At 36.3% G+C, this 26,884-nt stretch overlaps 1 protein-coding gene and 1 long non-coding RNA gene across 11 annotated transcripts in view; both read right to left on the minus strand.

The window, feature by feature from the left end:
* Positions 1 to 26,884, minus strand: part of msi2b (musashi RNA-binding protein 2b) — a 632,499-nt gene that overhangs the window by 9,603 nt on the left and 596,012 nt on the right. For 7 of the 10 annotated variants that reach the window (XM_051931152.1, XM_051931151.1, XM_028807088.2 and 4 more), the window contains one exon: positions 20,439 to 20,618. The exons of the other annotated variants lie outside the window; for them this stretch is intronic. In XM_051931152.1, the coding sequence (XP_051787112.1) occupies positions 20,439 to 20,618 (180 nt within the window). The remainder of the gene's footprint in view (positions 1 to 20,438; positions 20,619 to 26,884) is intronic. 10 annotated transcript variants of the gene reach the window in all.
* On the minus strand, positions 7 to 8,267 carry LOC127528996 (uncharacterized). The gene is made up of 3 exons (XR_007935679.1): positions 7,893 to 8,267; positions 6,832 to 7,497; positions 7 to 6,235 (listed from the first exon to the last, which is right to left on the minus strand). It is a non-coding gene; the product is annotated as an uncharacterized LOC127528996 (long non-coding RNA).

Consider the following 26,884-nt stretch of genomic DNA (forward strand, 5'->3'; position numbering starts at 1 on the left):
CTGGTGTGCAGAGATAAAAGCTGGGTATGAGCCTAGCATGCATAGTACTTAAAATATCAAAAGCCAAACCACTAGAAATTAAAAGAAAAAATAGATATGTAAATATACACAGCCTAGGCCCGAATTTCTAAAATAAAGAAATGAATAAATAAATGAATAAATAAAATAAACACTCAAACCAAGGCCATGCGAAATAAAAGACGAGCAAGAATCCAATGATGTTCAGCCCATACTATCAGCTAAGAAGCTTAGAGCCCCATAAAGATAGAGAAATAGAGTGAGAACAATCATTCAACACACTACTGAAAACCAGAGACTGTAAGGTGCTCATTTTCACCAAATTGTCACAAAAAATATAACATTTTTTGACATCGGATTCGATGCTCATGCAGTAGTAACAAGTTTTCTAGATCTGGGCACGTTTAGACAGCATTCACATCCCATGCAAACTACAAAGGAACTAGATTGAAGACCACACAGTGTGCTGTTTCGTTCAGGTTAGAAATGGAGATGGGTGTGTTAAGCTGCAGACAGAATATTTCTGGGTCCCTCTGGCAAGGATGTGCGCCAAAAACTGTGAAACATCCATGTCTCTTATTTCTAACGCACATTGTTCATGCTTTAATAATTTTCTTTTTTTAAATGAACATTTATATTTTGTATGAATTTAGATCCACAAATTCTCATTACAAATTGCATAGGGGATTTCTCTGTACCCTGTATTTAATCAACACCTGTCATTGTTGGAGATGTACTGTATACTTTTGGTCCTTATTTAAGTGATGATTGTGATTATGTTCTGCTGGGACAATAAGCGTGGTGGGTAGATAAGAGGAGGGAGGAAATTAAACGTGCCATCCTATGTAATGCAATTGGGAGACCTTTAACGCAAGGAAAGGCGGACTGCCAAAAGAAATAAATTTGCAATTAACAAAGAGAAGCAACCCAGAGACAGGGGACCAGGTGCCTCCATTTCACAATCAGCTCCACTAAAAGTCAGATGTTGATTTTGTCCACGATTGGGAATATAAAGCTGCATCTGGTTTGGGATGGTCTCAGTTACTAAAGGTAATTAGCACCCTAAAACCCTGTTGCTCTTTACAGATTGTGACCTTAGAACTCTTTACAAAAGCTGTTTGTTTACTCTTTCCCATTAACGGTGAAGAGTCTGGCTTTCTTTAGAGAATGGTGTTCAGCCTTCACATTCAAAACTGCCAACAGTGTTTCTTTATTAACCGTGACACAGAGTTGCTGTTGCACAGACCCAAATACACTGTCACATACAGTATAATCTGCATGCCCACTAGTGTTAAGCCACAACACATGACATTAGCTACCAAACTATTGGTCAAAGTTAATACTACAGTTAACCTAGGTCAAAGCATTACTAGTACCTAACAGCCAAAAATACTTTAAACAATGCTTGAAAGGAAACCAGCAGCAAAGCAGCGAGACAAGAAAGCAAACAAAACATCCATTCTGGTGCACAGAAAGTGGTCTTGCATTGTGCAGCAGTATATCAAGTACACGTAGTGCAAAGTTTATTTTAGTTCCAGCTTTTAAAATTAGTTTTTATTTCTAATAGTTTTTGTCTGACATTTCATTTTCAATTTAATTTCAGCTTACTTCTAAGAACTTTTACCCATTTCTAATTTAGCTTTTAACTTAATTATTAAAATTTTTTTGTTTTCTTTTTGCCTAAAAATAGCAATTCAGTGAAGATTAAGAAATGCACCCTGTGCCTACATATTAATGGAATTGTAGAAACCTATAGAAATAGCCATAAAAGACTCAGTGTGGCTCTTCTTACTAAATCCATCTACTGTATACAGAGAATTATCATCAGAGCATTTTATAAAGTGAGTCTTCCTCATGTTTTAGCAGTGTCCATCTGTTCAAGGAGCAGACCATTTACTTTGGTAGTACTGGGAATTTTAAACTTTTGATAAAGTACTTTACAGTACCCCATGAAGGTAGCTAATTCACACAAACGGATAAGACATTTAATAAATTGCTTTGCCAGTGTTCTTTGTCTCCTTTTGCATTAGATCAACCATGGAGACCAGATGGCAGCTTTCTGCAACATTAAAGTCTGTTGACTAGTGTAACCTGTCATTTTACCTTTTTCAGTAGGTTTGTGTTTTTTCAGCATGTCATTGCACTCAAACTCTCCAGACTTCTTTTTGAATGCAAATTAAACATGTTTTTAAATGTGATGCTTTCCACAAATCTGGCCTCCAAATCATTACTTACGCATTTGATCTTGTTACTGTCAATGTCATAGCTGAAGTCCTCCCAGACAGGACCTTCCCGTTTCTAAGCAATTCTTTGCTATGTGTGTGTGTTCAAAAGAAACTCTCAAGGCTATATAGCCATATAGTGCATAGTCATTTAGTGAAAAGAGGAGTCAGGACCGGACTGGTAAAGGATTTCACTTACATTACCCTCTGAGCATCACTAACTACAATGCATTATGATTCTCTACTCATATGTAATAATCTGAAATTTTAGCTACGGATTTCGTTAGCAATAATAAAAGTTCTGAATTCTCAAAAAAAACTTTTCAGAATAATATAACCATACCCCAGTTATCTATATCTCTGTGAAATAACAAAACAAACATGAACGTACTCAAATAATACACAAATAAAGCACATCCTGGGCCAGAACTCTTTCTGCTACAGAGAAGCTAAAAGTATAAATTAAGTGGAATTACAAAGCTACAAGGACTACTGCTATCAATTGTATAATGAGTGAGCAGAAGAAGATACAACTGAAAAGATCTGGACTGAAGCGACAATGAGGACTTCCTCACAAACCAGAGAACGTTTATATGATGGAAGGCAATGGTGAAACAGTGTACACTTACAGGGTAGTTAAGGAGAGTAAAATGTCCTTCAACATACTCCTGTGCACTAGTAACATACTGTACATCCGCCTCTGTGCAGAACACTGCATAAGCAGTATACCCAGGCTGCACGTAGAAAGCATAATGGCGGTAACCACTACCTTTGAAGTGGGCAAAAAAAAAAAAACACAAAAAGGGAAGCAGCAGTAAGATAGACAGTGCTGTCCCCTCATATGCAGCTACTAGCAAATATTTTATCATTACAACCTGCTTAAGCAATCCTGAGTGTCAGCAACAAATCATTTAACTATTCCAATTCCCTGGGACAAACTCAACAAGCTAGCAGTCCTCACTGAGCGGCCATCAGTACACCTTCTATTACACGATTGGACAGTAAAAGCCAATCGGCCATAGGGATGCTGGCAAACTTAAACCACAATTATTGTCAACACAACGTCTGGTTCTTGCACAATTATTACATGTTTAATTACAGCTATTGATAAACAACTTACTCATTTAGCATTTTTAAAAACAACAAGCAGCACATGAAGGATTTACAGTATTTTACTGATTGGAACCATGCCGAGTGGTGTAAAATACTTGATTTTTTTTCTAGTAATTTAAAAAAAAAAACCTCAAATATCATTGGTTTCAGAATAAACATATGCTTTTGTGGAAATAGCATGTGTCTTCTGTAATTTTATTACCCTGGCATTCAGTCTAGAGGGGCTTCCCAGCAAGTTCAATTATATTATTCATAGGGTTCCTGAAAGGGCCAATGGCATTTTTTTAAGTGTACAGAGCAGCAAAAGCTAGCAAGTTAGTGGTGGGCGTTAGAGTTAACACTTCTTTGATATGTGTGAAAATACATTCCAGTTTTGTGGAGACCAGCCAAAGAACAGTCTGTAAGGCAGCATGGGCTTTAATGATGTGTCAGGGTGTAAAAATAAAAAAAAAAAACCAAATTCATGGATATTGTGTTTAGATTTCCAGGAGAAATTAAATAGAATTGGCTTTGAGACTTTCTACTTTGTATAGATTGGTATAAATAGATGGGAATGTTAAACTGATTTACTTGTAATTCTGTTTTTACATATACATACTGTACATATAATATGCAGTACTCAAGTGAGCAGGACATAACAAGTGAATTTACGTATACCTTGAGGCACTAGTTAACTCGTTCCCTGTGCCAAATCCAGGTAAAGTCAGGCCTTTCAACCTGGACCGGACAACTGGACCTCTTGAGAATGGTGCTTTGTGCTGTGAGGGATGCTCTTCTAAGCTTGCTTGCAAATGTCAGAGTTTGAGTCGGACGGCCAAATAGAGATCACACCATTTAACTGCTGTTAAATGCAGGCAGCACAGCTGGACAGTTATCAGTTTTGCCAAGTATGTATTATTTCTTAATGAGTAGATTCAACATTTTTATCTTCATAGAACAGCTTTATTTGGGCTATATATTAAGCAATTATAACTATTTTTAGTTTAAACAGTAATCGTTGTTCCTTAATTGGTAGATTAATGTTAAGAGAACAAAGCTCCATTTCCTACAGAAAACAGGATTTATGCTCTTTGCACGCCTGGGGCTACAACACTAGTGTCATTAACTTTAATAGCAAACATGAATTATAATTACTACGACTGGATTGTGAAGTGGTGTTACTATCTTTTCCAGCTGTGTTTCATGAAAGCTTTAATTATAAGCACAATTTTGGTGTGCAATATAGAAGTCAACTTTAAAATGTGATGTGAATTACAAATTCCATTTTTATCCACGTAAAATACAGCCATGATTGACAGTTAGCCCACCTTGTAGCACTCAGGTATTTCTAGAAGCACGTAAAAACAATTAAACCATCATTACTGAAATGCCCTATTATGTGGCACATGAGTGTGACTACAGATAAAGAGCAATCTATCAAGAGGCAACTGTTCCCTAATCCATCAGCCTTTCATATCGTTAAAGCAGAGATGATTGAAGACTAAACACAGTTCTGCATATCCTAATTGTAAAACATCTTCATTGTATGTGTTATCAAAATCAAATGTAAACAAAAGCAGCTCTTGAAACACAAATCAGCAGCATCTGTCTACAGCTTTGTTCCATGCATGTATTAGGTTAATACACGTACAAAAAAAGAGAAAAGTCTTAAAACACAAAACGACTATACCAGTGGTTGAACTGCCTGCCTGTTTGTATTGTTATGATACATAACAAGAGTACTGCCGGAGATTGCTTCAAAATGCTTAAAAGAATTACAAGTATCAAAGACACCACAAAGAAGGAGTACAAACATAAGTAACAAAACTCTAAACAAATACCTAAATCCCACTAGGTCGGACTACTTCAGGTCTTTGACCATGGCTATTGGGTGGAGTGGCTTTCCCAGCTCACAAACACCTCACACAACATTTACTTTTCCTTTCATCTCCCATTTCTTTGTCACTGAGCCTCTGTCCGTCTGAGCTTCTGAGACTAGCCCTAATTAGGCTGCTGGCAGAGAGGCCCTTTCAGCTAATGTAGAATTTACTTTTGATGTAACTTAACTGTCTCGGAGGTCAGTGTTACTTGAAACAACTTGTAAAAGTTGCAAGGCAGTACTATCATCTGTTCAAGAATGTTCTAGCAAGCCTTCTCTGTGGGCAGCAGGTGTCTCTTCACCTGTGCACCCAGTAAAAGGCCTACAAAGGTTTAAATATTTCTGGGTTACGTTTTCTTTCTAATTGGCAACAAGATTCCACTTGTAGTAAATGGCGATCCTCCTCTACCAACCTACTGGGTTGGTAAAACTTTCAGTGTTGAATCTCTCTCTGTTTATCACTAGTGTGCCAGAATTAGACATGCCCATGGAACTCCTGGTGGCCCTAGTCTAACCACACGAGTATGAAGAACATTTCTCCAGCGTAAGATATCCTCTGCTGGGTCATTCCCTGCAGTGAAAATTATGCCCAGGAAACCCCATTGCTAGCTAGAAAATCTGTAACAATGTGCAACAAAGTGAAAAGTCAAGCAAAATGACACCTTTTATTGGCTAACTAAAGAGATTACAATATGCAAGTTTTCGAGGCAACTCAGGCCCCTTCTTCAGACAAACGTGCAACAAAGAATTACAAGGGGCTTTTTACTTCAGTGCTTGGCTTGTGGTCTAGTAATACTATGAACATAGTTCTTCAGCTCCTTTATAGTGAATGCAGTGCTTGAGTGCATACAGCTATAGAGCAATGTCTTAACTCATCATTTCTAGTAGGCACTGTGAAACGAAGAACCCAAACACATCTACATTTAGGACTGACACAAAGGTCAAACCATCGAAAATGTGCACAATCCAGAACTGTGCAACTGTCACATGACTGGGTGCTGTTTATTCAACATTTCAATTTGACCTGCAGGCCTTAAGACAGGGGTGTTGAACTCCAGGCCTGGAGGGCCGTAGTGGCTACAGGTTTTCATTCTAACCCTTTTCCTAATCAGTGAGTAGTTTTCATTGTTAATTAACTCCTTTTCCCTTCATTTCAATAGCCATGTTATAAGGATTCAGTCCTCTGAATTGATTTGTTTCTTCATTAAATGGCAGCCAAACAGAAATGAGACGTGAAACAAGCCAACAGATGACCAGCTAAACTGGGATTTCAAACTCCAGCCAATTTCACTCCAACCAGTCTCTTAATGAGAAGCTGATTCTTGCTGTTAATTAAGCCCGTTATTTAATTCAATGGCTTGTTGCTGCTCTCATTCTGCCACAGCAGACATTTCCAAATCTGTTGATTCTTCTGTTTTTTCTGTCATATGGTAGCTTGTTTGATGTCTCATTATTGTTTGGCTACTAATTAAGGAAAAAGAGAGAATTAAGGGGCTTGAGTCAAGTTAATTAAAACTAAAGCAAAAGAAGTTAATTAGCAGTAAAAACGGCTCACTAATGAAGAAGATGGTTAGAATGAAAACATGCAGCCACTGCGGCCCTCGAGGACCGGAGTTTGACACCTGTGTCTTAAGATAATCTATGAAGTATGGCAATCAAAACTTGCTTTGATCATCTGATATTGATCAAACTGTATTTCTGGAAAATAGAATACAGGTAACATTTATGGTGATGTAACAATATTTAATATGACAGAATTCTAAGATTTTAGTTCACATGTTACGTAATGCAATTACGTAGAACCAGTTGAGGAATAATAGTATATGTTAAATGCTTACTGTTCAATATTTAAAACCGTTCCAAGACTTCCCTGGTTATGACACTTGACTGTAATCTACATATTAAAATCCAGTGTGACACTGAGCAAATTTGTTATGATAAACGTAGTCTAAAGTCGGTAATTCTGACATCCCAGACTACCATCGTTTGGCTTGTACCAACAAGCCAAAGAACAGAACTGAGATCTTGCATCACTCTGTACATCTTATGGTGAAGACTGTAATAGCTTTATAATTTCTGCCGTCTGGTATTTCTCTCTGTAGGTCAGTGCAATCATTTAATTAGTGGGAAATTCAAATTAGACTAGAAATCCATCTTTCCCCCTTGCATTTTAATTGACTAAACTGATTTTTCTAGTTCAGTTGTTTCTAAGCTCAGTCCTGAAGCACCTCTGTGGCTACAGATTTTTATTCCAACCAATTTCAGAATCAGTGCGTCATTCGCACACTTCCACAGGGTGTCTGGGCTCTCCCTTAAAGATAGGGTGAGAAGCTCAATCATCCGGGAGGGGCTCAGAGTAGAGCTGCTGCTCCTCCGCATCGAGAGGAGTCAGATGAGGTGGCTCGGGCATCTGATCAGAATGCCTCCTGGACGCCTCCCTGGTGAGGTGTTCCAGGCACGTCCAACCGGGAGGAGGCCCCGGGGAAGACCCAGGAGACGCTGGAGGGACTATGTCTCTCGACTGGCCTGGGAACGCCTTGGGATTCTCCCGGAAGAGCTAGAAGAAGTGGCCGGGGAGAGGGAAGTCTGGGCATCTCTGCTCAAGCTGCTGCCCCCGCGACCCGACCTCGGATAAGCAGAAGAGGATGGATGGATGGATGGATGGATGCGTCATTCGCTACTTTTACTTGGTGTCATCATTTAGTCAGCTGTCCTATTTTATTCTCTGAGTCTAAGAAATTCTGACATTTCTGTATTTTTGCCAAAACTTTAAATGCGTCAGTTTTCTTTCCCATTTACTTTTAAATTCATCCTTTCCTATGGCATATAAGGGAGTGATTTCTTCAGTGTCATACTCACTTGTCTGCTCTTTTATAGGAAACATTTCCTAGTAAACAAAAAAAGTCATTTGTGTCTATGCCTACACTGCTTTACTGACCATCTAGGTTTGGGTAAACTAAAAAGGAAAGAGTAAAAGAAACATAAGCATTTAAATGTAGAGCAAAGAATACAAATGTTCATGAATTTCTTTTAATATTTATATGCAAGATAAAAAAATAATGAGATCAACTGAAAATAAGAATGAGACACGGATTGTGAAATTGGTTGGTATAAAAACCCAGCACCCCTCAGGACTAAATTCAAACACTGCTGTTTTGAATGACCTATGACAGCAATGCTGACTCTACTCTACTGGAAAGTTGCACAGTACAGTAAATCCCTTACCAAAAGTTAATATGTACTTGGGTAGATTTTTCAGAGTTAATGTCTTTTTCCATTTGTAATGCATCCATACATGTAAAATGGCAGGTAGTGTTTTTATCATTTAACCCTTGACTGTAGAGAATTAATTACATCACTAAGTCATTGAAACACTGTATTGTTTCTTGTACTTTATATCAGCTCTCACTTTGTATTTCCTACTACAGAGGATGTACTAAATGAAACATGTTTGTACTTACTTAGTAAATGTAAACAGTTTACACATATGGGTACAGTTCTTTAAAACACACCATAATGTGCATCAAAAATCTTTACAAATGCTAAAAGGACATAATGTGTAAATTTTTTAAAACTTATAAAAAATTTCCCTTAGTCACCAAGTTTCTTTTGGAAACACAGCATATTTAGAAAAAATGTTTAGTTTCATTTAATGGTGGTCACATTTATGAATATGTAAAGGACATCTGCACTGTTTCAATACAAGAATACCTTAAAAAGATTAATATCATAAAGTTTTCAATTACATATTTGGGGAACTAGAGTCATAGGCGATCGTTTAGAAAGGGGCATTATAAGAACACAAATACATGGCCAATTCTTACAAATGTATCAATGGTGAACAGAATTCCTCCCTTGTCATTTAAAGATTTGTTACAGAATTAAGGTAGACCAGCAAATGCAGCTAAAGTGAAGCAAACCAACTCACTTTCCTTCCCAAAGTAATGCAGCAGGGCTATGAATTGGGCCATCCTGCAGAAATGCCATTTCAGAGTGCTTGCTGATTAATATGTGCCAAATATTGCTGCTTATACTGTGTATTTTAGGCTGTAGATTTGGATAACAAATAACAAATTAGTACCCTGCAGAATGATTAGGAAAAATACAGATGTGAAGAAGGTCTTCCTGGTTTCAGTCTTAAATGCACTTCACCTCGATTCCCAATAACAAAATTCAGCACACAATTGAGCATTTAACAGCTTGATTAATTTAATTAAAGCTTTTGAGATTTCTAAATGCCTGGATTTGGTCCACTTGTTGCTGATTCTGTTCAAGCCTAAAGACATCATCCTGCCTTGTTAGCATATAAAAGTAGGACATGCCCTTCAGTCCAGCAATGCACACGGATGCTCTTCTCTGCACACTCTTCAACTATTATAACATACCAATGAAAATCTCATATATATATATTTCTCTTCTGGTTCGTCCTGCTTCCACTTCAAAACCGGTCCTGCCCACACGCAGCCGACACAGCATTTCTCGATTCCTGTTCGTCCTCTTCCAAACCCTTCCCCATGCTGCCTGGACAGTTGTATGTTTTTGACAGCGCAAGCTGCTGAAGTACGCTTACAAAATAAAGCAAACTCTGCATGCAGCGAAAATTTACTTCTCCAGCTAGATTCCATGCTCAGAACCATCAACCCATTCGCTAAATCATACAAACACATGCATGGAATCGCTCAGTCCAATCCAACAGCATCTGTATGAATGGTTTTCAAGGAAAACCCCAGGCAGGATTTACGACGATACAATGCCCCGACATGTCACACCGATGTTGCAGCGATTTTCGTTGGAGAAGATGGCGAACCGCCTGCCGAAAGGGACATTTGCATTTATCCCATAGGCAACTCCTGTAAACAGATTTCCACGCTCAATATGAATTGCGATCCTGTGGTTTACCCACTTTTATTCCCTTACGGAGACATTGGCTGGCACAAAGATTTACAAGTGAATAAGGCTTACTCAATGCCAATTTTACGTGTACAGATTAGCAATGAGGAATACATTTAGTATTTTGCAGTCCAGCGGCAAAATATTCCAACAGTACGTCATAGATGCGTATGTTAAAACAGAGGGCACGCGTCTCAACTATCTCAGATTACATCAACAAGATCTGCGCGTGAAACTATCAGACACACTGCAAGCAAACACTGAAAATAACAACGTACGTGTAGGCAAAATGATCATATTACCGTCCACATTTCCAGGAAGTCCAAGATACATGCAACAAAACTATCAGGATGCCATGGCCATAGTACGTAAATTCGGAAAGCCCGACTTATTTATCACTATCACATGTAATCCTGCTTGGCTGGAAATTCTACATGCACTGTCGGATTCCCAAAGACCAGAGCACAGACCTGATATTGCAGTACAAGTCTTTTGGATTAAGCTTAAGGAATTACTTAGAGGCATTCTAAAACAACATCTTTTTGAGATTGTTATTGTTTTCTAGGGTTAGATCTTTTGATTCATTATCTGTCATATCCACCAAAGCACCTGTTCACAACTGCGTCTTTCAAGAAGTATTTATTTCTTCTTGATTTCTAAATTCCTTTCTCACTGTTTTCCGTTCCTATTCTTACACTGCCGTATGCTATGGCGGGCATCGGCTAGAGTCTAATATTTTATTAGGTTTTTTTTTTTTTTATATATATATTTTTTCTGCCCAGTGTCTGAAAGACAAGCATATTACATTAAACCAGTAAATCCTTTCCAGAGTTTGCTTCTTGTAGGTTTTTGTTGCTTGTCCTTTATAAGTAATACCTGTATACTGTATCTATAAACAGGAAGTAACATTGTTATATCAGATTGTTACTGTCCAAGTACTGATTTTGAAACACACCTGTTAGGTGTAGTCATTCTTTACTGTCCATTAACCAAGCTCACAGGCTACTTTCATAAATTATCACAAACACAAATGGATTCTGAACTAGTCTTCTGAGTATATGTATGTCAGAGGTTTTGCAACAAAATTGTATGCTTTTCTTTTTTTTACTGTTTAATGTACGTATTCGAAAACCTTATTTATTGTGTGACAGGATCATCTCATTCTAAAACTATCCTGGTTGACATGCGAAGACAGCATTGTACTTCACCAGTCTTTTTTGCTTCAAAAGGAAAATATTTTAAATTAATTTTGCTTCAAGTGTCTTATTGGGCAAAACAATGGAAAAATAGTAATGCTGCCCACCTTAAACTACAGAAAAATTTATATTTTTCCTGGCTTGGTCCCCATCTATTTGTTGCAGGTTTCCTCTTTTCCAAGTGGGTGCCTGTGTGGTTAGCTGGTGGCTCAATACTGGGATGTAATGTACAGGATCCATCTCCCCATGACATTGTATTGGGCTAAATGGGTTAAGAAAATGCAAGCCTGGGCAAAGTGACTTAGTACTTACTTCACCTAAACAGATGAATACTTAGGCAAAATTAAGTACATTGCTGAAGAGTAAAATGGCATACCATCATTGAGGAAACATACCAGTTTATTTCTCCAGATACTTAAACACTGCTCTATTGTTACACATGGTTACTACATGCACCCATTTTATGAAGCCAGTTATTATTTGGAGATTTATAAGCAGCTACAGCCTACCACAGAAATATTTGGAGTCTAAGGCAGAAACCATTCATGGACAGAGCAGGATTGGATCAAGGCTCATTCACACGGGTGCACTTGAGTCAATCACCCAATCCGCCTAACAGCAAGTCTGTTTTGCTGTATTGGGAAAGCAATATTGTCAATGTTACCTTATTTTCTCCAATTAAATACAGAAATGAAATATAGTACTGTAATGTAATATAAAGAAATTTAAATGGTTAAAGTTAGGAATAAATGTGACTAAAACAGAATTAACCAAATTTGATCGTTGTCACTTTTATTATACTGTAAGTAAACATAACTAAAAATGTAGTTCTCTAAATGCTACAAAAAGAGAGAGAGGGAAAAAATGGTTATAGAGGGTTTTTAATAACAGCACCAATAATGTTAAGGCTTCTTGGATGGGAATTTTTTTTTTTTTTAGACATTTTGTGGCATAAACCTGAGTGAACAATGAGACTTGACAACACTGGACAGGTTTTTGTTCTTGAGAAAATTAGAAGGGAGCAACAACTGCTAAGCTGCCTTAATGATGTAACATTTAAATTCCAGTGATTAAGGGGAACATTTGGACTGGATGCTATTAAAACTGAAGATATAGAATAAGAAGCTTTTACAGGACTGCATGGGGGTGGCGCATGTTGCAGGGTCATAAAACACAGATTAACACACTGTGGATTCATTTAGACATGATGCGGCCAGCTTCTGAGGTGTTAGTTATATATCAGTATGGCAGCATGCTGCCTTGTTTGTGTGTGTGTGTGTGTGCAACTTAGATAAGCTAAATGTTTTCCATTACCACTTCACTTCTAGTGTAAAGTTATATTACTTCAAATTAAACCTCCATAAAATAGGTTTCTCTAGTAATTGAAAAATACATTCTGATATGTGAAAGTATTGCTGGTTTAACATGCTGTTAGAACAGAAAGTGAGACAGGCAGACACGGGTAGTAAGCAAATATAAGACATTTTTATAACTTGCACACAATCTGCTTTGGCTAAACTCTCTGTCTCCATAAAATGATAGTTTTGGAAAAGGTTTCTATTTTATTGAGTATTTAAAAACTGCAATGATTAATTGAACCTCACAGGTAAGCATTATAAAAGACACTTTGGCTTTCACCCTTCACATAAGTTAAAAGATATCCAAATTTATTTCCACTGTTTCAGTTTATCAGTTCAGTTTAAATGCATCACAGGTAACATACGCTTTATAATTTATGACTGGCTCACCATGGCTTAGTTTTGAACAATATACAGTAAATACTTCAGTGAGCAGTTGATTTAATGCTGGATTCACACACTATGGCAATTTTCCTAGTTAACACTTGTGACATCTCATCTTCTCACTTTTTTGTGTTCACATGAATTTCTGAACACGAGGACATTGTTGATTTGGTGCTTGAGCTACAGAAAAAGCACTATACTAACTGTTATTTATTTTTGTAAAAATAAAAATCAAAGGAAATGCATTATGTAACTACAGTATCACTCCAAATACAATGTATTTGCAAAATACATCTTCTGGCTAAGAAAATATCTGTTTGATGTAATAAAATGATGTGAGAGGACAGTGTTATGTCACAGCTAGGCTAATTTGGGTAACAGGAAGCTACCACTTGGAAGGTCCCATAGCATATGAATAAAGCAAAAGTACTGACCCACATAACCTATCCAACCTTCCATTTTCTGTCCTATTCAGGGTCAACAGGAACACAGTTCCAGTCCCAGCAGCAAAGCTTGCTAGTCCACTGCAAGGTACCCTAACATAACCACACTAACTCACACTGCACCAATGTACAATCCATAAATAACACAAGTAGCAAGACTTTGACACGTGGCTTGAAAACACACACAGATACGGATAAAAGATACAAATTCCACATGGGTAGTGCTCAGGCCCAGGGTGCAAAACTTGTAAAACTGGATCTGCGACACAGTAGTACTAACAACTGTTCCAGATAAACTACATGGTTTATAAACTGTCCTCTCTTCTGTTCAGAATATTCAAACATGGTTACTGTTTTTACATTTATGGTTTGTTCCTCAAAAGCATACTACAGTACACCTGTAATAGACAAATTTCATTACATATGAAGAAGTCAATCAGTTTGTTAAAAGATCAAAAATAAACCAATGATATTAATTTAAATACTAATGAGCTGAAGTATTAAATCAAAGGTATAATAGATGCCACACTTAATTATATATTACATTACCACATATTTTTAGCTATTTTGGATTTATTGTAAATTGTCCAGTGGCAAATAATAGGTTAATAAGCAGCAGCATTCTTGGACCACAAATGTATTATACGACAATAAAATGTCAAACAAGCACTTAATGATTTTTAAACTGTACTGGGGGAAGTGCAGCTTAGATTAAAAAGACTGAAATCAAACATCTCTGGGACAAAATAACATCCCAGAGTGCTTAAGGAGAATACTTATATAAACTTTTGATAGTATTGTTCAAAATCACTGCACACATGAGACATTCCTAAAGATTCTCCCATTATATAAAAATGCTGGTCAGGCTTTCAAAGTAACTATAGGAAAATAAACTTAAGTTGCATTGCAGGTACATTAAAGGAAGCAATTATTAAAAAAAGAGATTGAGCTGCTGTCTTTTCTGATGATTTTCCTCTGTGGCACTGCAGTAGTTGTTGCTGCCTGCTGGCTGTAAACTGGAATCCTTCAGATTACAAAGAATTTGCCTCACCTCGAGGAGCAAAACAGAGACCTCTCTTTGCTCAACGGATGAGACAGGTTCAAAACTTAAACGTGCACTTCTTGAGTGTGCAGCATCAGGCTGACTCTGCTTCAGCCATCCCGTTCATTCTGAGGCCTGGCATGTTACAGGTATAAATCGCAAATAGGAATATTAGTGGATAGTCAGCACAATGGGGAGATCGTATTTCACTTATTTGCTGGAATTCTACAAGGAAGCAAGAAAATCATACGATCAATGAGGTGCATTAAATATTATATAATTTTCAGAAATCTTTTGATAAGGTACTGCATGAGAGGCTAGAGATCAAATTAAAGAAAGCAAGAATTTAAAGTACTATTTGGCACTATTCAAAGCACAATGTGTAGTGGGTACAAAAGATAATTACCAAGCTGGTTAAGTTTAAAGAAGATACAAAACTAGATGGAATGAAGAATATTGCACAATCAGCCGAATTATTACAGACACACAAAGTCAGCATACATGCTTAGGTAGATTTGTTGAGTATAATTTATGGGAGGTTATGCCTAGACTATATAACTCTCTAATGAGGCCTCATCTGAAGTACTGTGTGAAGTTTTGTTCTTCATATTACAAAAACAAAATACATAGCGTGCTAGGGAAAATCCAGAGGATAGCGAAAAGGATGATTGTGGGCCCGATAGATATGAGCTATGAGGAGAGATTGAAAAAGCTGAACCCTTTAGTTTAAGCAAATGGAGATTACGGGATAACATTCTCCCTGCGATGGATTGGTTCTCTGTCCGTGGATTGTTCCTGCCTTACATCCGATGCTTGTTGGGATGGGCTTCAGTTTCACCACAACCCTATTCAGGATGAGTGGGTTCAGGAAAACGGATGGATGGATGAATGACTGAAGTATTTCAAATTCTAAAGACTAGTATAGCGGACAATGGCAGTTACTTAAAAATAAATCAATCAATGAGAACATGAGGACACATATTAAAACTTTCTGAGGGAAGATTTTGGCCAAAGTTTAGAAAGGTTTTCTTCACACAAAGAACTATAGACACATGGAAAAAAATATAAAGCAAATAGATAGCAGTACTTTAAACGCCTTCAAAATTGGAGCTGATGTCAATCCTGGAAAAATTAGGCAAATAGGATTGTCCAACTTGTTGGGTTGAATGCACTTTTCTCTTTTAATGATTAATAATACTGTCCACTCAACAATATTCTATCTGCCTTCAGCGTTCTGCACATAATGGATAACTATACCTTGCTTCCCTCTGTCAGATAAGCACTGATATTAGTTCTCTTATTTATATATTTGGAGTATGCAGTATAGATTTACTGCCAACAAGAGTGAGCAGAGTACACAAAGCTACTGACCAACTGCACCATATTTTTTGTTGTTTGAAAACAATCAATTTGCCACTCTGTTAGCATTAATAAAAGACTGTTTTGGTCATAGTTTTCTCATATAAAAGTAATAGGTTATCGTATGTGAAAACAAAAGTGGGAAACCACTTTAGTGAGCACTCACTAATTATCTCCCTGTGAATGGAGAAATATTTTGGATAAAATTAATGAAATACATACTGTAAATACATAAATAAATAAATGCACTGGGAGCTCTAACAAGTAAAAATTACATTTTTTTATTTCAAGCCAAATTTCATGTTGCATGCAGTGTCACTGAAATAAATTAGGAAATACAGTAATTAAAAGAATACATAAAGAAATAAGCAAAAAAACCCACGTATTTCATAATATATGTACTTATTTAAGCTAACATATAATTTAACAATTATTTATTAATCATCACATAGGACAATGCATTTATTTATTTTTCTAATTTTGTCCAAAATATTCAACCATACTTGTACAGATATTATTTGCTGGGATACAACAAAAAAGAAAATGCTGAATTACTGTTTGTGGTTTTAAGATGTGTTAATCAAATATGTAATTTAAATACATGCATTTTCACATGAATGGTGCTTCTTTAAAATTAAGACTAAATATCAAAATGAAAAAATAAGAAGTCCAAATCTCTCCTAATCCAATTGAGGGTAGTCAGAAGCAAGAGAATATACTGGCAATATCCAGGACAAATCAGAAAACTAAACCTGGACAGGCTGCCAGTCCCTTGCATGGGGCAGTAAGTTGCATCTCTTTATATACTGTATGCTGCAGGATATTAGTGCCGTTCACAAACAATGCGACTGAAATGGTAGTGTGCTCTTTCAGTGCAAAGAACAAATCATATTTGTTGTTTTCCATTCAAAGCACATACCATATACTGTCACTGAATGACCTCCCTTCATCCAGCGCCATACTGTCAGTTCTGTTAAGTGGTGAACACTGAAAACAATAGAAGTGACTTTGAAAATAAACTGACCAGAAACAGTTTAAGCTTTCAATTCAAATTGTTCAATTTTGCATTCTTTTGAAACATTTTTATATTTATTTTCGAGTTAATGTACATGCTGAAAAACATATGATGGTTGTCACTGAGGAAAAATTAAATCCAGTAATGTTGTAATGTATTTTTTTAATATGACTTGTTTCTATCAAAAATGTAATTGGAGTAATTTCTTTTTACAAAAAAATCTAGATGGTACCATGTTAATATTGTCCTTCAGACAAATAACTCAGGACATGCTTGTGTTATGCTGTGCTTCAACTAAAACACTTCTGGAATGATTTAAAAAAGAAATCAGTGCAGCAGCAAAGTACTTGTGCCTGAGACCAGTACAATCAATATAAAGAAGAGGAACAGCACTAGACAGTTTGAGTTGTGTAACTATAGATAAAAGCATGTTCCTGAATACTCAGGCAGCGTAATTACAGTGTAAACCAGTGACTGAAACAAATTAAACAATAATTACATTTAATGTAATTTACACTATGCTTGAAATAAATAAACTGAACTCTAGTGCAGTGTTAAAATTGTATGCTGTATATACAGTAGTATGTGTGTAATCTAATATTGCTCATCTGCATAGGCTATAAATATAACACAACATAACTCGTGTGTATTCTCCAACCTGCTTAGCTCAGATCCTGTTCCAGCTGCAACAATAACAAGGAGGGAAACCAACTTAGATGTTGTAGTAGTGCCTTCAAGGACCCCCTCTTAACCAGCCACACTCACATTGAGCCATTTTAGAAATGCCACTCAACCTAACACAAGGGACAAACACAAAGTACCCAGACGGAAACTCCAGCAAACAAGGGAAGACTGTGCAAACTCCATACACTGGATCTGCAAGGCAGAAATGCTAATCACTGTGCTATAAATCCTTATTTGGACAAAATGCAGATTTTCTCTTAGCGCATTGTGTTTTTAGAATATTCATGTTGTACTTTAAGTTTCCACAGTACAAACACAGAAAGAGTTAAAATGTTTGTCCTTCATAGTTGTTAAAGCAAAGAACACCACATCTATTACGCATTAGGGGATGCCATGCAGACTGCTACAATTTATGTATTGGTTAATGGTAGTCATATATGATATACTGTACTTTGTACTAGTAGAACTTCTGCATTCTATCAGTTGGCTTTTATCAGCTGCATGTTCATTCTGTGGCACAAGTGACTAGTAATGCATACTGTTTTCTGGGTATGTGAAAGTGCATTTGTCTGATCTTTGAATATGCAACTTTTATAGATGATCAGCTAAGCAGAACTTATAGGAATTTTAGCTGCTCAAAAACTGACGTACTGTTGTATACATTGATTTTTAGCACCAGATTCCATCATTCTTCATTAAGTGTGGAGAGGAAGCATTAAATCACATCACTCAACCCACTGCCCGTGGTGAATTTTCTCATACACAGTGATAATTGGCCATTGCTTGATATTTCAGAGTTTTTCTTTTTTTACCTGCCATTTTCTGTGTATGGCTTTTTCATAATATCACTCATATGCTGCAACATTCCAACATGTTTCATGTACACTAGATTCAGACACATATTGTATTCTGTTCCCAGGTTTAGAAAGAATGACTCTTTTAAACCATTCTGCCTGAAACTACTAAATTCCAGATAAAGAAACAGCACAATTTGGACAGGTTAAATGTGACCTCTTATATCACTATAAAGGACATTATCAAACAACTTTTTATTACAGCAGAGACAGCCATTTCCAAAGTGACTTTTAATGTAACGATACATATATCCCATTACTGCATTTTACACCTGATGCAATGATATGTCACTTGATTTTCTTGGGGTTACACAGTGAGACTGAACTAGCAACCTTGTGGTTTGAAGTCCAATGTTCATCCCACTACAGCACAGTCTCTGCTACACATACTGTATATATTAGTATAAAATGAAAATGTGTAAAAGAAGAAGGTAGGTCTACTTTATTACACTGATAGCTAATACACATGCTGCTTTATCATATTCATTTAATAAAGAAAATATTTATGCAGGATACATAAGATAATGCAGTTTTTTTGCATCTTGTTAATCAATATACACACACATGTGCAAAGAAAGTTTGTGAACTCGTACTCTTCTTTAAATAAGAAGTTACTATAAAATCTGTATTTAATCACAACTTGCCTTAACTTTTCAAAAAGAAAGAAATATTACGCACAAAGTTTAAGTATTTGAGAATGTAATGCAAGCAACAGAAATGAAACAGGTAAATGAACATTTAGCTTATGTGCAAAAGTAAAGAATTAACAAGGTACATAAAGGTCAGTCAACATATTAACAATAACCAGGTGCTAAAATAACTGGGTAAACTTTAACCAATCCAACATCAAATCACCAGAACAAAGTTTAAGGGGCCCTCTACTAAAAGAGTCTGCTCAGTTTGGTCTTACTAATGCAGGCTAATGTAATAAACCATGCCACAACCTTAGGAGGAGTGTTTCAAACTTGAGTGATCAAGCATGGTGCTAGATGTCTTGTGGTTTGGGGCTACTCTTCTACCCCTAGATACCTCATCATCAATGAGTTGAAGAGAGAGATTAAAAACTACAAATTTTGTCTTAAGTGCTCAAAGATGAGACACTTCCACTATTAAAAATGTAAAAAATCCTTTACTTTTGTACACAGGCATCACTGAATTCCACTTAAATTTTAAAATACTTATAGTTTTGTTCCCAGTGACTGTGAACTGAATCAGCAAGTTAAAAAATTGAATAAGAGGTATTTTCAAGTGCTTGATCTTTATTAGGGTTTTCGTCACTAAACTTTGGAATTCACTTATAATATATTTTTATATTGTTTGTCATAAATATAAAATGAAGAGTTCACATACTTTCAAGGATCACTACATATACAGTATACATCCAGACTGTCCATATGTGCATTTGTGCTCATATTTGGAGCTTGTTATTGGGAGTTTTTTTCATAAATACTAATAATAAACTACCATTTAGAGCTGGCAAACCATGAAGAGGAAGGTCCATCAGAATAGGGTGAAAGTCAAGTAGTTAACAATATTCTATATAAAAAATGTCAAAAATGGTGTTCACTTTGCAAATTACTAGAGACAGCACAGTATACTTACACAATTGTAAAATGCATTTTTTGGTTAGTCCTTTTTTTTTTTTTCAATCAGAGCAGAATAAAATCATGTTGTATTTTGGGGGGGTTAAGAATAACTGGAAGATTGAGGAATAATATGGCTGAACAGAGGACTGTGACTCAGATTTCCACTCCCAATAAGAGGTGTATAAAGAGATTATATATTTACATATACAAATATATACTGTACATACACACAAAAAATATTAAGATTCATGTAAAAAATTAATGTATGTATATACATGTCAAATATACATACACACTAATATGCATATGTGAAAGGTCACATGTCATAGGGGGATTTTAAGGTGACATGCAGTGCAAGTGGGCTTTTTTTTTTTAATTTAATTTTATTTTTGGAAGTAATTAAACGCAATACAAACCTGGGTTCTTAAATTGATCCGGGCTGGGCAGGTGATGCAGGGGGGAGTTGCTGGTGGATGCGGCATGCTCGCTTTGAAGCATCTGAGCAGCCTGGGGTCCCAGGGAAGCATAGTCAGCAAACGAGAAGGGGGCACTGCGTTGATCACTGGGCGAGGAATAGAAACCGTAATCGGGGAACCCTGGGAGATACAGTATAGGGGAAAACTTTCATAGTAACATCAAAAAGTGCATAATGCATGTATTATCAAGATAGAAGGACTTTTAAAAAGAATCAGGTTTACTTCTGTAAAGAGATGGGTTTGGATTTTATTATTAATGAACAAAAAACAAATTAATACAAGTAATAAGTAAAAGGAATGAAAGGAACCTTCATGTACACAAACTGACATTGCATGGAATTTTATGATAAATACACAGTATTGAACAACACAACTGAATTTGTATAGTTTTCAATAATATAATGATTTATTCATTCATAGCAAACAATTCAGCCTAAAACAGTTTCAGAGAAAGATAACATCATTTCAGTTAGTAAAATGATAACAACACAGTACAGGGGTTAAGAGGCTGTGTCTACAGTATGTCCAATGCAGTTTTCAAGTGTTTTGTGGATCTACATTATACTGAACTTACAAAACATAAAGTGGTGCACATTGCATACACTGTAAGAATCAAATATTTCCTACATTGCATCCATCCATCCATCCATCCATTAATAGGTATATAATTAAAACCCGCTTGCATTTCTGATATGAATAGACAGAGTTTTTGTGTCAAACTGTGTGAAGCTAGATGCAAGTACAACTCAATGCAATTTATATTTCTAATTCAGAAATAACTCCTTTACTCACAAGCTTTACAGCTGTCATCCATCAATTTAGTTTCTAAACCTGTTTGTTCCTGGTTAGTGTCATAGGGACCAAAGTCTACCATGGCGGTAATGGGCACAAAGCCGGAAAAAGCCCCGGACAGGAAGCTAGTACACCACAGGTATAACTACTATAACATATAAAAAAACAAAGTAGTATATAATATGTCAATCATACTGTAAGTTCCAGACTAAACTGACAAAAGTGACAATTTAAAGAAAAATGAAAAGAGCTTTCTTTTTTCACAACGGAAATTATTATTTTTTTCTACATGCAAATTAATCATTTTATCCTAATCATTACAAATCCATCACTTTAGTACCATTATTGTTTATGCTTTGTGTTTATTTTATTTTTTTGACTGCTTTCAACAAACAATTTGAATCATCATTCATTTAAAGATTCCAATTTTGGCTCAGGCAGTACAAAATAAGTGATTATTTCCAAACATAAAGGTGTACTTTCTTAGAATATAAAACTGCCACAGATAATGTCCCCCGCAGGGTTTAAATGCTGTCATCTTTTAAATTTGCTGATTTTGGTGCTTCCCAGCAGGACTCCTTTCCTAGATTAAATTTCAACACATTACAACCTCTCCTTCACATCAAAACCAAGTACGTATCTTGCCACAATCTCTCTTTTAAAGTTTCCTCTGTATAATACACCTGGACATTTTTTAAATAATATATGCTTATTTTGCAGCACATTGCTCTACTCTTGAATAATGCATGTTAAGCCATTGCATATGCTTTTTGTACTCTGAAAGTTTGCTTCTTACAGTAAAAGCAAGGGATTAGATATAAAATCTAAGGTTAGCTTTACTCTGTTGCTTGCTCAGTTGTTGTCTTGGAAGACAACAAATACAGATCCTTGCTCCATCCATCATACAGACTTCTCCTTATGTTTCTTTGGGTGTTTTTAATTTAAATGTTTGGTTTTACTTCAGATGTTACTCTTAATGTTTGCTGTGTCTGTGCGAAAGTGTTGACATCTCTCATTATCTTATTCTTCCACAACGAGAGATTACAGCAGTATACAGCCAAAGACAATAGCATCATAAAGAAAATGCACCAAAGGCACATCTTTGGCTGTAAGGCATAGTTACCAAATCTAAAATATGTTGCTTGCCATCAGGTGTTTAGCATGACATTCCTCAATCAGCTTGTCAACTATATGGATGATATATACCTTACACAGAGTCTGCACACAAGTATGCTTGACATTAAGCCACATATGACTTGGCATTGAGGATTTCAATGAAACCCATATTAGAAGGGCATCCTTTTCTTTGTGGAGTGTAGTATAAAGGTAAGCTTTTGTACCCTAGCACAGAGGGTCTTCACCATTCTTCAGTGTGTGTGTGTGTGTGTGTTAACATTGATCACCTCTGATACCCAGGTTCATTTGTGATCAAGCTCTGTTGACCTGGATTGCTAGTTAATGAATCTCAGATTTTTTTAATTGTTTTCCTCACTCTGCACAGAGAGAACAAGAGAAAGAAACGGAATAATGCACCACTGGTTAGGAAGGAATCTTTGCTGGGCAATCTTTATTGCCACCATTATAATTTATTTTAAACTTGTGCTTCTATTTCTTTATTCTTTGTACTGTTATGGTGGCTCTCTTTGTAGTGTTATGGTGGCTCACATGCTTGCATGTTATAATACTAGCAGGTTTGCTGCTCCTGATAATCTGTTGATGTGTCAGATGCCCACTGTCATGCTACATTTGAAGCCCTAAATCTGAAGTTTTGCCCATTCTCCCTCTGAATTGCATGTACACATGCACAAGACTCACTGCTCTCTGCTTACTTGACTTAAACAGAATTATCTTCTGAAATGATGCTGTCAGTGAGTATGCAGCTAATGATGACAAAAGGGCAGCCATATCTAACAAAGTGACTATAACTGTATGTCAGCTCAATACTTGTAAAGCACTTTGATGTTGTGTTCAACACAGAAATGAGTTATACAAAATTAACTTGGGAATGTTGAGTACTTTCTAATATATGTGGTTTGGGGAACATTTTAGGAAGTTGAATCATCAAAGATGATAGCAGAATCCTGGAAATTTGCTCCTTACTTAGTGCATTTACACCCTGTGATGGACTGGCACCAGTGATATTTTCATAACGAAAATGAGAACTAGAATTAAAAATATTGTTTTTTGTTTTACAACAACGAGAACTGAAATTAAGGCAAACAGAAACTAAAACTAAATAAAAATAAAAATTGTGAATGAACTAAAACGAGAACGAAAACTGAGTAAAAAACAACAGCAATAGCATTTTCGTTCAGTCTGCTTCAGTCGTGCAGAAGGGTTGTTTGTTGGATCGCCCTGAGCGTTCAGTTACATTATGTTGTTTACTACGCGGATATCTTGTACCCTGGGCTTACTATAGTCACGTGGCACAACTTTCGTAAAGGACCGTTGTTTGTTTGTTGAGCACATTTGGCTCGTCGGCTTGAAGCAGTAAGCACTTGTGATTGACAATGGTGAGTTTTGCACAGATGTTTGCGGGTAGAAAGCAAGGAAGTAATGTGTGGAAATACTTTAATTACAGAGCAGGTGGTACTAAAAGCAAATGTAGCATTCAAGAAGAAGAGTCTCCGAGTTTCAGTGCAGGGACAGCTGCACTTCATACAGGGACATGCGGTCTCACCTGTCATCATGAAAAGTAAAAAAAAAAAAACTTAATAATGACAACATAAATTTGTCTAATGATATAAATTTGTTTTCTGTATGATTCCAATAATTCTGATCATTTTTAGAGTCAAAATCGCTGAATTTCCGCATTTCCTGATCAAATACAGGGGAGAAACGTGAGATGCGGCAGCAACAAGATGAGCCTCACCTCACCTCGGACATGCGCTCTCCCTCACATACTGGGTTGATGTGTGCAATTGGTGCGTGCCTGTTGCTGACTCTCTCTATATATCACCAATATAATGTTTGCACACATGTTTATTATACACCCTGACTTTCCACATTGTGGCTAATATCTTTAATAAATATGTGTGAAAAGGCACAAGGTGAGGCAGACAGTACCATGCTGCACTGAATGGGGCGGATGTGAGCCCAGCAGATGCATGTTGCTACTGTTCTTCTACGCAGAGTCTCTGCGCCAATAAATTAGTGATATCAGAATGGTAAGTGCACTGCAGTGGTCCATTTATTTTTATTTTTTATTCTGAGTAACTGCCAAAATGGAAGATTAAGACTTTTAAAACTAAAGGAAAATAAGGAGGACTTTTACAATAAAGTGATGGATATTTTCATGGAGAAGGACAGGCGCATGGACTTCACTTACAAATAAAGGTAAGACCATAAATGGTTTTCAATTTTATAAAAAATAGGATCAGACTAAGAACAAAAATCCAATATTTAAAAACTAAATTTTGACCTTAAATAAAACTAGGGGGCTTTGCCCCCTGCTCCCTTTGCTCGCCAACCCCCGTATTTGGTTTTCCGGATACACACTTTTAAGATTGTTTTTTCTTTGAATTGTTGCTATTTCATTAGTTTCACTTTTATTTCAGAACTTCCGTGAAAACAATATTTGTAATCTTGCGAGTCACAATATGCTGAATCTTTTTAATGAGGTCAGGATAGGTTTCTCTGTTTGGAATTTCAGCACAGACAAAACGATCTACATCATCAGCGTTTAATAATTTCTTTTTTCAAAGTAACAAAGTAAGTAGAGTTCTGCATTGGACTCCTGTCTGTAAGGTCGTGCTATTTTCCTCTCACAGTTCTAAAAGTACATGGGTTTACCAAGGTGATACCCCAGCTTTTGTCTAGGTTTTTGTACATGGGCTAGACAGAACGTTTTTGACTCCTGGGGTAAATTTAGGTTTTTAAATAAGCAGACAGATAAATATATATACACTAACAAAGTAACCAATAAATGCATGTGCGGTAAACTCCGTTTTTGAAATTCTCAAGATTCTTTATTTGTCACATGCATAGTTATACAGGACAACACGCAGTGAAATGCATCCTGATCGGCTTATCAAAAACTGTGCAAAGTTAGAAGAATATCAGTTAGATTAACAAAAAGTCATAGATTGAAAGATAACTGTGTAGTAGAACATAATAAATAAGTACAATTATGTGAATAAAGTAGAATTAAGTGTTAAGGTGCAATAGTGTAGTAATTATTGTGCAAAACCAAAGTTAAGCTGGTGCATAGTTAAATGAGGCAGTTTGTTTGTTTGAGCTACTGCGAGCTTTACTTTTTTATATTTTCTAATTTTCCTACTTTCACATCCTTTAACTTTCTCCACATGTGTATAGCGCCATTTTTTTTTTTTTTTTTGAGCCTTTCTAATTTCCCTGGTTTCATAGTCTCTAACCTGCTCTGCATGTGTTTAGCACCAACGTTTGTAAACATCTTTATGAAGTTCTACTTTGTCTTTTACTCACTGTCATTTAATTAAGAGCCGGATTGGACGTGCTTTTTTTTTCAATTCCGCTTGTTCCGGGCTGATAATTACTTTCCTTATTTTCTGAATTTGCACCTCGATTATTCTTTTTTGCTCTTTTTTCTGTCCAACGCATTTGAGTCTCTTTTCTCCGTGCTTTTCTTTCTTCTTTGTTTAATCGTCAACGTTTGATGTCTACCCTATTCATTTCATTTCTACCGTATTGACCTTATACACTTTATATGCACTGAGAGCCCTGGAGCTGTGTGTGCTGCATGACTGCCTTTACACTACTGATTTGTTTTTTTTTTTGATATTGCTTGTAAGTAGTGTGTGTCTTGCAAGACTCTCGTTCTATGTTCCCGTGAGATGCACCATGGCAGGTCTCTTTCGTCTCACGGGTCTTTAAATTATCTTCCGAGAAAGATCACATATCGTAGACTTTCAGGACAGGGGACAGGATTTCTTTTTATAATAGATAGATATTCTTTTGTTTTTCATGTTATCCTTTTGTTGAACGGTCTGTATTAAAATTGATTAAAGCATCAGAATTAAAAGCTTAAAAACAACTAAATATTTCAATTAAGGTCAAAATTGAAATCCGTTTTTTTTGTACACCACTCAATACTTTCATTTGTATTGAATGAGTATGAATTGTAGAACGGCAAATTTAGAACACATGAAGAGTGCAAAGCAAATGCGCTCTCTTCACACTTGCTCGCCGCTATAAATATAACGTTCTTTCTTAGCCAAATATATACCTTACCTATCTGTGTGTAAAGAATGCTGATGAGATATGAAACATAACCAGTAACCAATGTGCATGCTGGCTGCCAACTGAATAGTGAATAAGCTACTGCTTTGGGTTCATATATTTGTAACTCTGACTCTGAAGGAGTCAGTGCCTCACCAGCCATGAACCTCACTGCATGTCACTGCTTCAGTACTGGCAGAAGAAATCATCAACATACAGACCTTGTCTGTGCACCTACATTACAAGCGCTCATCAAGCGAATATTTTCACTGTGTGGCTATCTGTGCAACAGATGTCGTTGCAACATGAACAAATTTCTCAAAATGCATACCTGTTTAAAGCCTACCAACAACGTGCTTGCATAGACTAGATTTTTGGGTTGAAACATTGGATAATGC

The sequence above is a fragment of the Erpetoichthys calabaricus genome, chromosome 8, assembly GCF_900747795.2.
Source record: "Erpetoichthys calabaricus chromosome 8, fErpCal1.3, whole genome shotgun sequence".
Classification (NCBI taxonomy): Eukaryota; Metazoa; Chordata; class Cladistia; order Polypteriformes; family Polypteridae; genus Erpetoichthys; species Erpetoichthys calabaricus.